The 16,396-nt window shown below is 34.9% G+C and overlaps 2 protein-coding genes across 2 annotated transcripts; both read right to left on the bottom strand.

Moving 5' to 3' along the window:
- Positions 1-319: 319 nt before the first annotated feature.
- Positions 320-3,575, bottom strand: LOC122597769 (probable LRR receptor-like serine/threonine-protein kinase At2g24230). Its single transcript, XM_043770338.1, has one exon. It carries the CDS (start codon positions 3,176-3,178, stop codon positions 611-613), a length of 2,568 nt encoding a protein of 855 aa, XP_043626273.1. The 5' UTR covers positions 3,179-3,575; the 3' UTR covers positions 320-610.
- Positions 3,576-7,278: 3,703 nt separating this feature from the next.
- LOC122595042 (ubiquitin carboxyl-terminal hydrolase 23) lies at positions 7,279-16,092 on the bottom strand. Its single transcript, XM_043767318.1, has 10 exons — positions 15,607-16,092; positions 12,744-12,858; positions 12,494-12,604; positions 12,188-12,360; positions 11,707-12,033; positions 11,112-11,237; positions 10,167-11,027; positions 8,529-9,138; positions 7,923-8,010; positions 7,279-7,824 (listed from the first exon to the last, which is right to left on the bottom strand). Exons 1-10 carry the CDS (start codon positions 15,934-15,936, stop codon positions 7,623-7,625), a joined length of 2,943 nt encoding a protein of 980 aa, XP_043623253.1. The 5' UTR covers positions 15,937-16,092; the 3' UTR covers positions 7,279-7,622.
- Positions 16,093-16,396: the final 304 nt, after the last annotated feature.

Raw genomic sequence — 16,396 nt, 5'->3', positions numbered from 1 at the left:
AACCCATGCCCTCTGGAAGTGGTTTGGTTTTGGATCGGTTAGGTCAAAAGAAGGGTCTTAAGCAGTTCAAGTATAATTGGCTTCAAATCAGAGACTTGATAAGGGGTTATTAAGCCATATCCAGTCATAAAAAATCAACATTTTAGCACCAATATCATGGTTATTAAAGGAAAAATGTGTCGAGTATTTTTCATTAGAAAATCTTCACTTTTTCTTCCATTTTTCTTCAAGTCTTCCCTTTCTTATTATCTACACACACACACACACTATGTAACAGTGAAATCCCATGGTTTTAAAATTCTATAACTTCATTGGAATTTAGAACTCTTGATTTTTCCTATCTTCTTTTTTGCACTGAAGGAGCATTTTTTACAGTGATACAAGCCAAAGATTGTAACTTGATAGTCAATATTACTGGTTGCAAAAGAGAACATTCATCGCCATATTTTTTTGAACTTGCTCACAAACTCATACGATATTTTCTTTTCTGATTTTTTGTTTTTTTTTTCCTTTCATTACAGCCATTTTCAACTTGAAAATCTTGCATATGCCTCTAACAACAAAATGAGTAACAAGAAGCCGTATGCAAAAACCAACTCTTTGAACTTCTTCACAAACTCATATTTGGTTCGATATCCTTGATAAGTCCAACCACTTGTTGCATACTTGGCCGCTTAGATGGAAGATCAGCTGTGCACAGATACCCGATTTTCAAGCCTTCTATCATTTGACATTCATCACCCGTGGTTCGAATCTTGGGATCTATGGCTTGTGAACCAGCGTTCATCCTTACGAGCCCTCTAACCCAACTAACCAAATCTTGTGCTTTCAAAGTGTCATTGTCTGGATAGTCATCACCAACGGGCTTTTTACCTGTAATCAACTCAAGAAGAATCACCCCAAATCCATAAACATCAGATTTTGGAGTAATCACGTCATCTGGTGGCGCATATCCAGGGGACCCGTGAGCCATGTCATCACCAACAGTGTTTCCAAAGATTTTTGCGAGACCAAAGTCTGATAACCTTGGTTCAAGATTGTAATCAAGATAAACACTACTCGCCTTAATGTCTCTATGAATGATTGGTGGTGAGCACCCATGGTGGAGAAATGCCAATGCCCGGGCTGTTCCAAGCCCGATCTTGTGTCTGAACCGCCACGTGATCAAAAGGGCGTCAGACCCCATGTTTTGAATACCGTTTTCGACATTTTCTTCCCATGCATCGGTACTCCAATCTTCATTAACTTGAACTCCAAGAGGAAGATCATACAACAAGTTATGCAAGTTTCCATTTTCCATATAATCATAAATTGCGATTCTTTGTTCACCTGCAATGCAGTATCCCATTAAAGGAACGAGATTCGGGTGTTTTATATGCCCAAGATACTCGAGCTCTCTTGCAGCCTCTTGATCAGTCATGGTGGATCCATGAACCAAGACCTTAATTGCGACATGAACATCACCAGCCAAAAAACCACGATATACCGGTCCAAACCGCCCTTCAGCCAAAAGGGTATCCCTATCGAAATTTGATGTAGCAGATAAAAGATCCGAAAAGGTAAAATTCAACAACGGCTTCTCAAAGATCACTACAGGGACTAAAGATGCAACCTTTACATCTGCTACCCAAGTGGTTGAATCTGTTTTAAATGAAAACGGGCCAGAAATGAATTTTTCTTCATTGCAAGACTCTTTAGCATCCCACATTCTTGTTTTCTTTCGACACCCAAATGCAAACAGTAGCAAACCAAGAAGCAAGCAGATTAACGAGATGGCCAGACCCAAAGCAAGCTTGAGTCCTCTATGTTTATGCACTTTTCTCTTGAAAAGTGTTGGGTTTGCAGCGAATGGGCAACTATTTGTTGACCCAATGAACGCAGATTGCAGGGTTTCAAGTGGAACTTCAGAACCACAAAGAGTCAAATTGTTGTAAGAAAAGTTGAATCTTTCCATCCATGGTAGCTTTTTCAACAGAGACAATGGTATGTATCCAGTTAAGTTATTTTTTGAAAGATCAAGGTTCTGTAGTGATTTAAAGTTCAGAAGTGGGATGTTACCAGCAAGATGATTACTTGAAAGATCAAGTGTCCTCAGATGAGTTAAAGTCGAAATTTCGTCATCGATTCGACCGATTATATTGGTTTTCGACAAGTTTAGGTACTCTAAACTATGAAGTTCATCAATGTGGATGAAACTTTGTTTTGTGAACCTATTTTTAGCAAGATTAAGATGCCTAATCTTATGGGCTTGGCTTAAATTACTAAAAAACATTCCACTAATCTCATTATCAGATAAATCAAGATAAATCAAATGAGACCAATCAAAAGATGGATCAAAGTTTACCTGAGAAATATGACCATCAAAATGATTACTACTTAAATCAATCACTTCCAATGGCCCATGAAATATTTCAACAACAGAGCCCTTAAAAAGATTCTTGGAAATGTTCAAATAAGTTAAGGAAACCATCTTTGAAAAATCAGACCCCCTTCCATTAATCAAATTTCCAGCAAGATTCAAGCTTTTTAGCTTAGGAAATGCATGGTCAAACCCCTTTGGAAGACTGCCATGAAAACTGTTCATAGAGAAGTCAACAGAAGTCAAAGAGTGGCACTTTATGAATCCTGATGGAATCATTGAATCAAACAGATTTCTGTTAAGATTAAGCATTTGTAAACTTGCTAGAGAACTTAATGAATCAGGGAGGTGACCTGAAAAGTTGTTGAAAGAAATGTCAAGTTTTTCAAGTGACACAAAGTTGCCAATGTTAGTTGAAAGATTGACTGAAAATTTGTTGTTTGAAAGATTAAGTGATTTAAGTGAAGTTAAGCTCCAAAAATCAGATGAAAAATCAGTGATATGATTACTATTTAAGTCTAAAAATTGAAGCTTTTTAAGTTTGGCAATAGTATTGTCAGGTATAGGACCAGTAAGACCTAAATTAGGAGCAACAAGACCAATGACATTTTCTTGTTTAGCATCACAAAACACAGCTTGCCATGAACAAACAGATGAAGAAAGATTGTAACATTTTGAAGAATTTAAGCCCATTTTTTCAAAAAAACTGGAAATCAAGAACTCATCTGAATTGGGTATTGGCAGATTTTGCTGTTGACCAAGGTTTGACTTCAACAAGAGTGTTAGAATCAAAATGCAACCAACTAAAGCAAAGTCCATTATTTTTGATATTGACTAAAGAAAGAAAGATGTGTGAACCCCTGAATAAAAAGCAAGTCTCCTTTATCAATCTTTGAAACACTTTTTCATCTCATTACAATGCTTGTGTTCCAAGAAAATGCCCATTTGCATAAAGCAAACATAACAGAAAACCAAAACAAGAAAATGTGAAGAATATTTGTCTTTGTGTTTTAAGACTTGAGATGGTATGATAAAAGGGTCCAAATTTTGGATGAAACACAAGAAAATGGTGTGTGGGTGGGTTTATAATGTTGGTGATGGTGAATTTGGAAGTATTAACTGAAATGAGTGGGGAGATGGTGAAGGGAGTTCATAAATGTGACAAGGGTTGGTGAAAGTTATCAGAAAAAGCTGATAGTAGTATTCAATGATGCCATGCTATGTGTCAATGAGTGTTTTGTGTCATTGTGTGTATTTGTATTTTAAGTGTGTTTTGTTGTGTATAGTGGTAAACATCATTTTCATTTTCTACTCAAGTTGGGTATGTTTTTTTCTTTTTTTTTTCTCATATGATCAAATATGGAAGTTATTTTAGATACATATATTTAACTTTCTAGAAAGTTGACATAAATATTGCTACTTTTCTCTTAAGCATTTCTTTTATTTTATACGAGTAGTATATTTGGGTTTAGTCCTTTGGTATGTTTATTTGTTAGTTTTATATGAAAACAAACACTTTTCAAAACACCATTGATATTTTAATTTTCAAGTACCTAAAATAAACTTTAACTAAATGATGCAGATCACAAATAGCTTTGAAACAGATTAACATAGATGGTAAAATGAAAGTGACGATAAAACTGGTATTAACCACACGAGTACACGAGTATATAAGCATTCATTTTACGACAATAAAAGGAGTAATTAATCAATTTAAAACAAATAAAAGGATACAATCATTAACAAAATACCATAAACTACCCCATTTGAAGAGAAGGTTACACATGTGATAAATTTAAGTTCCCAAATCTAAATAAAACAACTAGCTAAGTGACAATGGATCTAGCCTACCGTGGGACAAGAAATAATATAGATGATAAAATGATGAGATGACTACATTATTATACATATGAAAAAAAATGATAACTTCATGCATGGATTTGTTGCGTAATTTGACAGAAATGACAAGTTTGAAATTGGTGAGTAAAGTTGCATTGTTTGATATATTTCATGTTTGTTAGTTGATTATTAGTTTATTACATATGTATATGAAATGACATTATTAAAAATATTTTTAAAATATAACGTTCATTGACTGGATCATTGACTTAATGTATGTGTATATATTAACTTTAAATCTTTAATGTAAACATTTTCGAGACTGGATATAAATTATAAGTTAAAGTATCTCATTAGTTAATTAGTTTATACATCGAGTGAGGTGGATACAATAGATGATGATGATGATACCGTGACCACTTCCATGCTTAAGGGACCACAATTTTCGATACTTATATTTATAAAGTTCTATTTATATGTTTTTTTTTTTTTTTTAATATCATTTTTCAATTACGATAATCAACAATATTTTTGTTTCCATAGCTGAATGATGTAATCATGTGGGAAACACTAATACCAATTTTAAGCCACGAGACGCACATACTTAAATGATCTATTTTTATGCACTAACCTAAATATTCTTCTACACATATATATTGTATCATATATATCGTACTTTGTGGCAAGTAATGAATTAATATCATAGTCAATGTGGCGTTCGTTTCATAATAGAGATTCTTATTTCTGGAACGAAGTTTAATATTTAATTTGTGACATGAAGTATTGTGTATCAGAGTATATGTATTAGTTTGAACTAGAAATAAACTCAATGTAACGGAATATATAGATACGTTTTAAAAAAATTTATTTTTATAAAGAGTAAAATTTTTGACCTATTATATTTACCTTAATTATAATCTACTGAGAATTCCTATCAAACGTCATAGCTTCATCGTACAGCAAAACTCCTATAGGCGTGATATTTATTAAATTTTTGTTACAAATGTATAATCAAGACGTATGGGCGTGATATTTATGTAAAATTTATGGGCGTCAATGGAAGAAGAATTCCAACTAAAACATGTGTGAGTAAATTTTGTCTGTGAATATTAATATGTTTAAGGTGGTGATATTCTTACCGCGAAAGTTAATAAATTTTTCATAGTTATACATTAAACATTTATACAATATGTTATATAATTTATACCTGTAGTAAATTTATCAATTTTGATAGTATTAATATCATTCCTCATATGTTTATCCAGTAGAACCTAGCTATTTTCAAAATGTATGGGCGTGACATTTTTCTAAAAATTTAATAATGTTTTTACAGTATATAAAAAGAAACTTGCATGGAGGCCTACTCAGTGTAGACTGTAGAGGTTTTTACTGTTACGAGGTTAAGATTCTGTTTTTTTATGTGAAGTTCCAAAGGACTTGTTTGAGTGTTTTATTGTTGGGAATATTCCACCCAATTTGAGTGTCCTAAAAAAACTTATTAAATGATTGAACTAAAATTTAAAAAGTTAAATAACAATGATCATGATAGGCATCTCAGGTTTTACTCAAAGTTTTGAGTTCAATCCTTAAGAATGACAAATCTTATGGTTTTTTACTTTGAATACTTGTAACGGCCCATGGTCAACATCTCATTGTCTAGGGTATGTGCAAGGTTTCACCATTATACAGTGATGTTTCCCTAATGTCGCATACCGACTGAATGTTCGGGAAAAAAAATCATAAGCGTCACAAATCATGTCAAAGTCGTAATTTTTTGAGATAAGACAGGTGAAACTCATTTTTCTCTCATTAATTATGCAGAAATCAACTTAAAGAACATCTGAAGTTTAAATTTGGAGTCGTAATAAAAGAAGATTTTAGTCGCCTAATGTATATTGAAAAAAATTATCTAATAAAATGAAAATGTAGTTTTCTATGCTTTTCTTTTACTTTATAATATATGCCCATTAGCACATGAAATACGCACTTAAATCCAGACAATCAACAACATTTACAATCAGTGATAAATCTATGAAATCTGAATGAATCATTAAACATGATTTCAGGGGGTGTTGGAAAAGATTATAAGTGTGTTTAAGAATTATATTAGGAGGCTTAATTATGACAATTTGATAAAAACCTATGGAAGTTTGTTGATGAAGCAAAACATCATGGAAATGGTAGTGTTGTGGTTAATCATTGTGCCTCATGTTCTATCATCAATTACCTTATATGCTTACTTTCTACGTCTTTTCTTGCATGCTAAACATTGTTGAAACCTTTTGACATAGGATACCTATGCCTATTGAGTAGTCAATTTGCAGTTTGCACCCATTTATCCAAGGATCATGTGAATTCCAATTTTATGCAATTTTATTTAAAATGCATAAGATATATCAGAGGACGACTTAGATCATGGCCAGCTACCATGGTCTATCAGGCGGCATGTACTAGGGCTAGGAACATATTCACCATTGTATTGGCTGGCCTGTGATTACTAGTGATTTCAGCATGCTATCCCATGTAGTGTTTTTATTTCATTCTACAGTCATTTCAATTTCGTGTATGTCAATCACTAGATGAATGTCCACGCGGTACAACAATGATGGTGGCAACAATGATGGCAATGGCGGCGGTGTGGTTGCGGCAGTGATGGATCATGGTGGTGGCGATTAATGATGGCGAATAATGTAAGTTATTCATTGAAAAAAATGATGATGTAATTTTTGTAATAGTATAGTAAGTGTTGCGGCATGAAAAACAGAAGAAAACATTTGAATGTTTGATGTATTACCTTATGAAACCAAAAGTTGGTCGTCTCCGTTACACATTTATAGCTTAAACTCTTAATATTGTTACTGAAAGAAATTCTTTATAATAATGCAGTCACTGTTTATAACAAATTTGGAAAACTGATAAGTAAAACATTCAAACCAACCCCATTATACCCATTATATAATTATGAACCGTTGCATCAACAAATGTATCTGACTCCTTCACTTGTAACAAACATTTACTTTCGAGCACTTGAGGTTATGCCCATGCATAATACAAACAAGATTTGAACCATTAGATACACCTTCAATAACAATTCCTCCCATAATTTGCTTATTAATCATTCTTGATTAGATATCCCAGAAAAAGTCCAAACATTAGAGGTACATTAGTTCAATATCCTCTCTTCTTGAAACAAATTACATACATTAAACTTTACCATGTTCAAGACTACTACATCATCAAGAACACGTTAACTAAATCGAAACTCTAACTTCAGACAGCAAAACAAAAATTACTCCCACACCTCAGGAACTCGGACAAACTCTACAAATCAGATAAAGAATTTCTAAGAGGATACCTTGTAAATATGTCAGGCCATTCTCGTTCTCAATTCTCATAAGCAAAAAATATTGGCTCAATTTTAGCATCACGTCCTGCATGGCCCGTTACCAGATCGTGACTTATTGAACTGCTTTTTCATCATCGTAGAAGGTCCTTTAATCGACTTCTGTTTTCCTGCATGCGATTTTAACCTTTCGTTTGCGATATTTTGAAACGGGTTTTCCCCATCAAATTGTGTTCGTGACATCCTTACTTTCTTCCTACGTCCTTGATCGTATATGTAGTCCCTGTTAATATGTTTCACAAAATAAGTTAAGAACTATGTACAACGTGTTTGAAGATTAGAAGATGCAAACATCATGACTCATGAGGTTGGGACTCTCACCAATCATCTCCTATGTAGCCAATGGTGAGATCATGTTCTGTTTCTCCTCTCTGAGATCGTGTTGAATCCTCCTCATCCCAACGAGGGACTGAAATATATATATATATATTATATATATAAAAAAGAATGACATAAAAACAGATAAAAATTACATGCAATGTATTCATACTAGTAGGAAAGAACAAAAACATTCCCCTCCATTCCATGCAAGTTGCAAAACTTTCCTGTTTTCCATATTAAACTCCATCCACCACAAAAAAAAAAAAAAAAAAAAATGCTACACTTTGTAATCTGGGTTTTCCCCCAAAAAAATCTCTTTTTCCTTTCCTTAACATGATTCCTTCCTAAATCTATGCCTTCATCCAATATAAAAAATCAAGAGATATTGGGGATTCCAATTTGACCAGCATGTTCTCTTAAATTTGTCTTCTTAAAGAATTCGATCTTTAGGTTTGCCTAGGTCCTCAAGATTGTTGATTTCGTAGTTACTTAAAAGGTCAGCCAAACCATTTTCCTCTAACTAAACGACTTCTATTTAGAGGAAATATTATAATACTACAACGTATAAGCAGAATGCAGAAAAAGCAAGGAAATAATACTACTCACCAACTCTGTCCTCCAAACCTCTGGTAAGCATACGAACCAAATCTTTTTGTTTTGAAGCGCCCCTGCAAACATCCAAATGATTTGATCCTTTAGGTGCATCTCTTTGCAAGTCACCATTACAATCACTTGTTGCAAGCACAGCACCATCTATGTTCACCCTCTCTTTGAATCCATTTTCAAAGGGACATTTAACTGCCTTCAGTGCTTCAATTTTGACAGAAGAACCTTCGAGAACTGAGTTCTCTTTGAATCCATTTTCAACAGGAAGTTTGACCAGCTCCAGTGGTTTTACATTGATTGATGTAGACGGACCTTCATTGACCAAGTCCTCTTGAGAAACATTTTTCAACCGTTTGCTTTGCTTATGTTTCTTTTTCTTCCTCTGGTTTAATGATGTCCCCATTAAAACATTTGAGCTGAATTTCATACTCATTACCCTGCACTTCAGGAAGTTCTTTGCTTTTTTATGGGTTTTCCTGCCAAGAGTTTTCTCCTCCATACAGCTTTCCATTTTTGGTAAACCTGATGGCTCCAGCAATGTAGTAGCTACCACCTCGATTTGACCATCACGACCACTATTGACCCTAGATGATTCACTCACGCCAACTTCCTGTAGATTTTCACCAATTAACGACTAAATAAGCATAAGCATACTAAATAAAGTTAGAGGCGACAACATTTAATTATAAATTGATCAAACTGGGGTATGTTTTTTCTATTTTTTGAACAATAGAACTAATAACTGAGAAGCTAAACGTACAGCAAGATTTGGACCCACACCCAAGAGACTGTAAGAAACTACTAACACTGCTAGCCCGAATAGGTAAATTCAAAACTAAAGATAAAGGTTATAGAACACAAACTATGTTTTCTTTGCATAAACCTATTGAATTATATATCCAGATACTATGACTAAACATATGCAATTGTTGATAATCATAAAAAAATAATAACTTGGACAGCGTTTCTAATCAACACAAAGTGACCCATTTTAAACAATACCTAGAGTACATCGCCACCCAGCCTGCACGAACTGCCCATTTGTCCAATTTAACATTAGGCCAATAAAATCATAGACAAAAAAATGGATAAATGGTTTCTGGTCAAACCAACTAACCAAATTTAATCAATATTCAGATAACACATTATCAACCTAACTTGCAAGACCTACCCATTTATACACTTCAACATGAAGTTCAATCCAAAAATAATGAAAATTTGTGAATCATATCACAAATTATTTTGGATAAAAAGTTTCTCCATTTCTAGTCAATACAACCAATCCATTTCGATCAATACCCATGTAACCCATTACTAATCCAGCCTGCACAACATACCCATTTATCCACCTCTACTCAACCCGCTAGCCCGAATGGGTAAAACTGAAAAGGCTAACAAACGTCAAACGGCACAAAAGTATCCCATTGTATGTTACTAAAGACTAAAACTTACTAAATATTAGTTCAGACAGATAAATTATTGCTGAAAGAATACATATGACAAACTTTTCGAACAATTTTTTTGGTCAATCCAACCCTTTATGACCATAACACAAATAACCTGTAACCCAACCAAGCTACAGGACCTACCCATTTATCTACCTCTATATGGAGTTCAACCAACAATCAAAAACTTTACCATAGCATGGTTCTCCATTTTAATTGCAGTATCCACAGAAGTAGTAAGTGGCTTGCAGCAACTGACTGTTGTAGCATTTTGGATGGTAGAATGTTCACTTTTGCCCTTCGTGGTCAATTCTGAATTGGGCACAAAATTGCTATTTAAAACTGGACCTTCTGTCTTCTGGGTCTGTTCTAATGCACCATTACTGATTTCATCGGTCATGCTACCAGCCATATAAGAAGACTTCTGATTGATTGATACTATGTTACTTATACTGGTGTTCGTATGGGTCAGGTCTGGTGCACCATTACTGGAAGCATTTTCCCTGGTACCAACAGTAACTGAAGACTTGTGGGCATTTAGTGAACCATTGGTTAAACTGGTGTTTGAATATGTCTGTTCAGGTGCACCATCAAGGGGCCCATTTCCCACAGTATCAACAGTAACAGAAGTCTTGTGACTGCTTAATGCTCCAATACTTAAGCTGGTGTTAGTTTGGGTCTCTTTTGGTGCAACAGAACTGATCCCACTTCTTTCAATTCCAACAGTAGCCAAAGAGTGTGGATCATTTAATGATCCATTGATTAAGTTGGTATTCATTTGAGTCTCTTTTGGTGCAACAGGAATGGGACTGCCGCTTTCAATAGCAACAGTAGCTACAGATTTTTGAACATTCAATGAGCCATTACTTAGACCAGTTTTTGTTTGGCCCTCTTTTGGTGTACTGGATCCATCAAGTGTACCATTAATCACAGCTTTATCTTTTTGATGAACAACATCTGAAGTCTTCTTCAGTGGAGCAATTTTTCTATCCCGAAAATAGAATAGCATGTAGGCTTTCTGCTCAAAAACCTTCTTCTCACTCACTTGATAGACCTGTTCAAATGAGAAATAACAGAATATAATTATAATCTACACTTCTCCTACTCCTATATGAAGCAAGTCAAGTATGCATCCTACCCGATTGTCATCAAGTGAGTACCACATGCCACTAGATGTCCGAACAAAGCAATAATAATGACCAGAATGTGTGCTCCAACCAGCATGAACTAGAACGCCATAAAGAGTGTACTTCAAATCCCCATCCTGCAATATTTTGTAGATGAACCTCAATAAATGACAAGAAAAGGGAAGCTATATAGTAGGGAAGATCATTTGACCCATTTACTTACGAATGGGTTGATCTAGGTCGCTCAACTCTAATAGGTCAAACACCAACAACCAAAATCATTTTATCCAAAAATATGAAATATTTAATAAAGATAAGATAGTTTTGCAATCTTATTTGAGAACAATACCTATGTATAGAAACTTCAAAATTTTGAACAGGATTACGGCGCCTCAACCCGAGCCCACTTTTTTCAACCCATTAAAAAGTTAAGGTTTTGACTCAAACCCAATTTAGATCCAATGAGCCAACCATGCTTATTTGTGCCCCCTCTAATATATAAGCATTGCACAAACTTTCAAAATGTAAAAGACATTCTTTCACATGATACAATTAACTCATGCAGGATTTGAGTGACTGGTGCTGAAATTAAATAACAGGACTTACATTTGGCCCAGTGACAAAAGGTGTCAAGTCTAATGTAGAACCAAACAAGACTTTCTTGTCAATCTTTTGCCCTGACATTTGGGAACCAAAGCGTTTCAAGTGGACCGTAAGGACATTGGGGGCCTTGTGAATTGTAAGCTGTTTGAGAGCCTTGACCTTTTGCTTGCACTGCTGGCACTGGTATTGCTTAGCCCCTCCATCCAACTGTTCTTTGGCAGTAAAATTCGCAAAGGCCTTGTACAAATTATCTGCTTTCAAGATTTCCAAACTCAAATCCAAGAACGGATCAAACTTGTTAGAGCAGTAGTTACACTGCATGCATTTCACCTGGAAATTGACATTATATTTAAACATGAGCAAAACGCCAAGCATCTACAGTCATTCAAGGTATGTTCACAAAGCTCTTAACCAAAAGTACTAGCAGTAGTTACACTTATCCCTCTTTCCTCCTCTACCACTGAAGTAAAGAAATAGGAGTTACCTGACTACGGAGTTTGCCACCGAATATCTTATGAACCAAACTTTTATCATAAGCGCTTTGTGATTCACTAGGCACTCCTGTAGGTAAGCAACACTTGTGCATTGATTCCAACAAGTTAACCATGTACTCGTGAGCATCCTCCTGCCTTGAATTTCTAAAAGTCCTAGATATACCTAATTATGTTGTTAAGGTGTTCAAATCTGAAATAAAATTCAATCCAACGAGCCTAATTGCATCCAAGTTCAAAAAGCTTCTGAAAAAAAAATAACCTAATCAGGAATATGAACAATGTAAACTGTAGGATACACCGCAGATTTGAAACTAGATCTTTAGGTGCCAATGATCTTCCTGATAACTGCAGTGCACGACTGACATGCTTCTGAATAGCACATAAAGCACAAAATCCAGCTTTCCGACCTGCATAAGTAGTTCAATACATGAAAAGATGCCAGCTAATAAGAATTTTAATATTCTGTCTAAATCGAATATCTCACAAGGACTACATAGATATGCATGTTTCTGAGTTTATTTACAGAAAGAAAGGTGAGATGCTTACAAGTAACTTGATGCTTTCCACTTTGTAAATATGCAGCTAAAGGCTCAGTATATGTTAAACATTGTAGCACCGAGTTAAGAAAGCAAGTATTCCCTAAATTTTCCAAACCAGCACCCTGTAGATTGTCACATCAATACATCATAAGTGCAGTATACCGAGTAAATGATCCATGAATATTTCCAAGAAATATAATTGACATAAGGTTGACTGTTGACATGGGTAAATGTGACCAATGAAAGAAATCATAGTAGCACCAAGTGACAACCAAAAATTGATTGACAACCGTGGTGTCCAACTTTCAGCAGACTAATATCACAGCGTCCAAGTTCACAGACACACAAACATGAAACAGGTCTAGAGACCCAAGAAAAATTTTGCGCCACCCACCCGAGAAAGGATCACACCAAAAGAGTACCAAACATAATACATAGCACTTCTTGATAAGAGTACTCAGCCCGTTTAATCAATTGGCCACCCCCATTTGGGTTAAAGTAATTAGAGTTTGGAAACACAAACATAGCAGATATTCTAGTCCACTGTAGCACCAAACCTGCTCTAGGCTGATAGGAAACACCAAAAGTCCGAAAAGTAAGATCCAGTTTTGGGTTCCTAAATTCTCAAAAGTTCATTTCTAGTTTGTGCACGATCCAGATTGGTTTTTGACTGTTGCACAACCTTAATCAAATGGCCCAAAAAATTAGTCACAAACGAATCAAGTCAGGTGAAATTTTACTAACCAAATTTGATAATCCACGTAGAACCCATCTGACACTTTTTAAGTATGATTAAAATTCTGAGTGACCCATCATTATATGTTTCATCAAAATTATGTACCAAGTAAATAGTCCCTTCATGATGTTTTCCCTATTCAGGTTATTCGGGGAAGGCAAGTCAATTTTTTGACAATATGATTCATGTACGCGGGCTGACTAGGGTATCCCATGGAAGTTTTCGAACAAATTCCTGGCCACCCAAAGATTGTACCTATAGGGGTTCAAACCTAAAACCTCTTGTGAGCAAGATAATCATATTTCAAAATGTATTGGTAGTAATGCAATTTCTAACATTTCACAAGCATTTAGAGAAACTGCCCTGCAATATAATAGAAGAATAATAATAAATCCAAAAGAATTTAAGAGATACGAACCATACAGACCATATACAGCTCACTGTACGAATATGTAAAATCTCAACAAGCATAACAAAGTCCAATACTATTCTGAATAATCAGACTTTATAGAATAAAAAACATCATTGAGAAAAAAATGATCCAAGAAATTCATGAGCAAAAGTACAAAACAATAAACTTTTGTGAAGATCTAAAGAAGTGATGCCGGATTAACAAATGTTCAGAAAAAAAGATCTAAAGAAGTTATGCCGGATTAACAAATGTTCAGAAAAAAAGTAAATTGCATGAATGGTCCCTGTGATTAAGTCATTTTCTCACCCTCAGTCCCTCATTATGTTTTTTTGCACGTATGATCCCTCAAAACACTTTTTATTGCAAGCATGACCCCTCTATTTAGAAAAAAAATTCACAATGGGTCACTTAAACTGTTATTCATTGAATTAATGGTCCTCCTAACAAGTCAAGTCATGTGAGAGACGGACAATTCTTACAATGAAAAAGTCATTTCAGAGACCATACATGCAAAATACTTATAAATGGACTGAACGTGCAAAAAATGATAAACCACGTGAACTATTCAAGCAATTTACTCACAGGAAAAAATATCCAAGCTAATAGACATGGTATGAAGTGAACATGATAAATAATTACCTGAAAATATTTCCAAAAAGGCCAACAAGTGCAAATCCAAAAAAAAAAAAAAGAATCCAATGAGAGAAAAAACATGTCTCATTCTCAATAAAGCCATGAAAATGGAATTAGTAATATGGTCACCAAGGAAACATTTAACAAACAAATGGCATTAAAAATTGGAGAGAGTTATGTAGTTTCAAGTTTGACTTATTTACAACAGAAGATGTAAGCTGAAATATTCTTCCAACTCTCTTGAAAAAAAAAGTAAAAAACATAGTAGTAAAAACAGATTGCAACAGATGCTTCTTAATGATAAAGTGAGAAGCAGTAGAATGCGCACATTAGTCAGATCCCTTGATTGAGATGACAACTATCAGTTTGGGCAGACTGGATACAGGTCTAATGTCTTTGGTTAAAAACAGCCCATGGTCTGAAAAATAAAAAAGATCAATTGCACTTGGGTTCGTTTTAGGTGGCATAGTTGTTGCATGGAATGACTAGGTGCAGAAGAGAATTGGGATCATGTTTCTCCTCGCACATACTTTGAAGAATCCCTTACTTCATGGGTTTTCTCAAACCCTCGCCTTAGCAACAAACACCGTCTATCACTTTTAATCTTGTCCCCATATTTCCAAAAGTAAACTCACCCGTACTAGACGGAACAAAAATCAAAATGAGAAGATATATAATGGCACTCCCTAAGACCTATAAGACTTACAACACTTGTCTTTCAAAAATGTCAGATTTGTAAGAACATTTCTACATTCGGAGAAATCATCTAAAGTAATGATTTTTGCTAGTCCGCCGTTACACACACTTGATGATAATTACTTGCAAAGCTTACTTACCTTCATTACATATTACTTAACACATCCATCCATGGTTGAGAAAGTTTAAACTTCACCAAGAGTACTAAAATGATCATCATTACTATGTTTTCAGCCCGAAAACGATTATCTTCAACAAAACCAATATCCTAACACCAGTAACACCCACAATTTCTTACTAATTTTAATACTTAACAGTAATATAAACAGTAAACAATCATATTAACCAAATACACAATAAAAATCAAAACTTTCTAATAAAAGAAACACTTACAATTCTTCTGAAAGTAATCCCAAAACTAAGTTCAGGATCCACCCCATTTTCCATTTCAAAAGCATCTCTTTTCTTACCCGAAATCCCAACACAATCCGACCCACCAGTTTTTTCATTCCCACTAACATTTTTCGACCCGGGTTTCGTCGGGTTTAGCGTTTCGAGCTGAAAACCATCATCAGCTCCCCCTTTATTGAACCCATTAAAGGGTTTTCTTGCAGGATGAAATTGAATCCTTCTAAATGGGGATTTATCCAAAGATTCTTGAGCTGGATTTTCAGAATTAGAAAGATTGGTACCAATCAAAGTGGTTAGAGATTCAGCCGCCATGATTTTATAAGTTGGGTGTTTTCAAGATTTGTGGGTTTTCTTTGTTTATCTATGGGGTTTACATACATATATAGATATAGATACAGATATATGTATGTAGATATGGATTGATATGGAAGTAGGAAGAAAGGGAGGTGAGGGGGGAGAAAGAGGAAGAAAGTGTGAAAGCAAAAACAGAGTTTATAAACCCTACTTTGGGGTGAGTGAGTGAGTTGGTGATTTCACACGTGTGACTCGGTTTTTAGGGTTTGGTCGGTAAATATTGGATTAAACGGTGCGATATAATCTAGTGGTTTTAATTTTAGGGTATGTTAGATGGAGCTTGAGGCTCACGCTGTAATTAGGGGCTGGGGCTGGGGCTGGGGCTGGGGCTGAAGATGAGGGATGGAGCTGGAGGCTGTAAAACTGAAATTTTTAATTGAATAAATGTAAAATTACAATAATGGCATGAATTTTTAAT

Source organism: Erigeron canadensis, chromosome 4 (assembly GCF_010389155.1).
Source record: "Erigeron canadensis isolate Cc75 chromosome 4, C_canadensis_v1, whole genome shotgun sequence".
Taxonomy (NCBI): Eukaryota; Viridiplantae; Streptophyta; class Magnoliopsida; order Asterales; family Asteraceae; genus Erigeron; species Erigeron canadensis.
This window is presented reverse-complemented; position numbering and strand designations above follow the sequence as displayed.

What these genes read in the sequence shown, in the direction of transcription:
- LOC122595042 (XM_043767318.1), bottom strand. Translation starts at nt 15,936, where the DNA reads ATGGCGGCTGAATCTCTAACCACTTTGATTGGTACCAATCTTTCTAAT. An exon ending in TCTAGTTTCAAATCTGCGGT is followed by an intron (nt 12,361 to 12,493) that starts GTATCCTACAGT and finishes CAACATAATTAG; the next exon opens with GTATATCTAGGACTTTTAGA. An exon ending in CTTTTGTCACTGGGCCAAAT is followed by an intron (nt 11,238 to 11,706) that starts GTAAGTCCTGTT and finishes AAAATATTGCAG; the next exon opens with GATGGGGATTTGAAGTACAC.
- LOC122597769 (XM_043770338.1), bottom strand. Translation starts at nt 3,178, where the DNA reads ATGGACTTTGCTTTAGTTGGTTGCATTTTGATTCTAACACTCTTGTTG.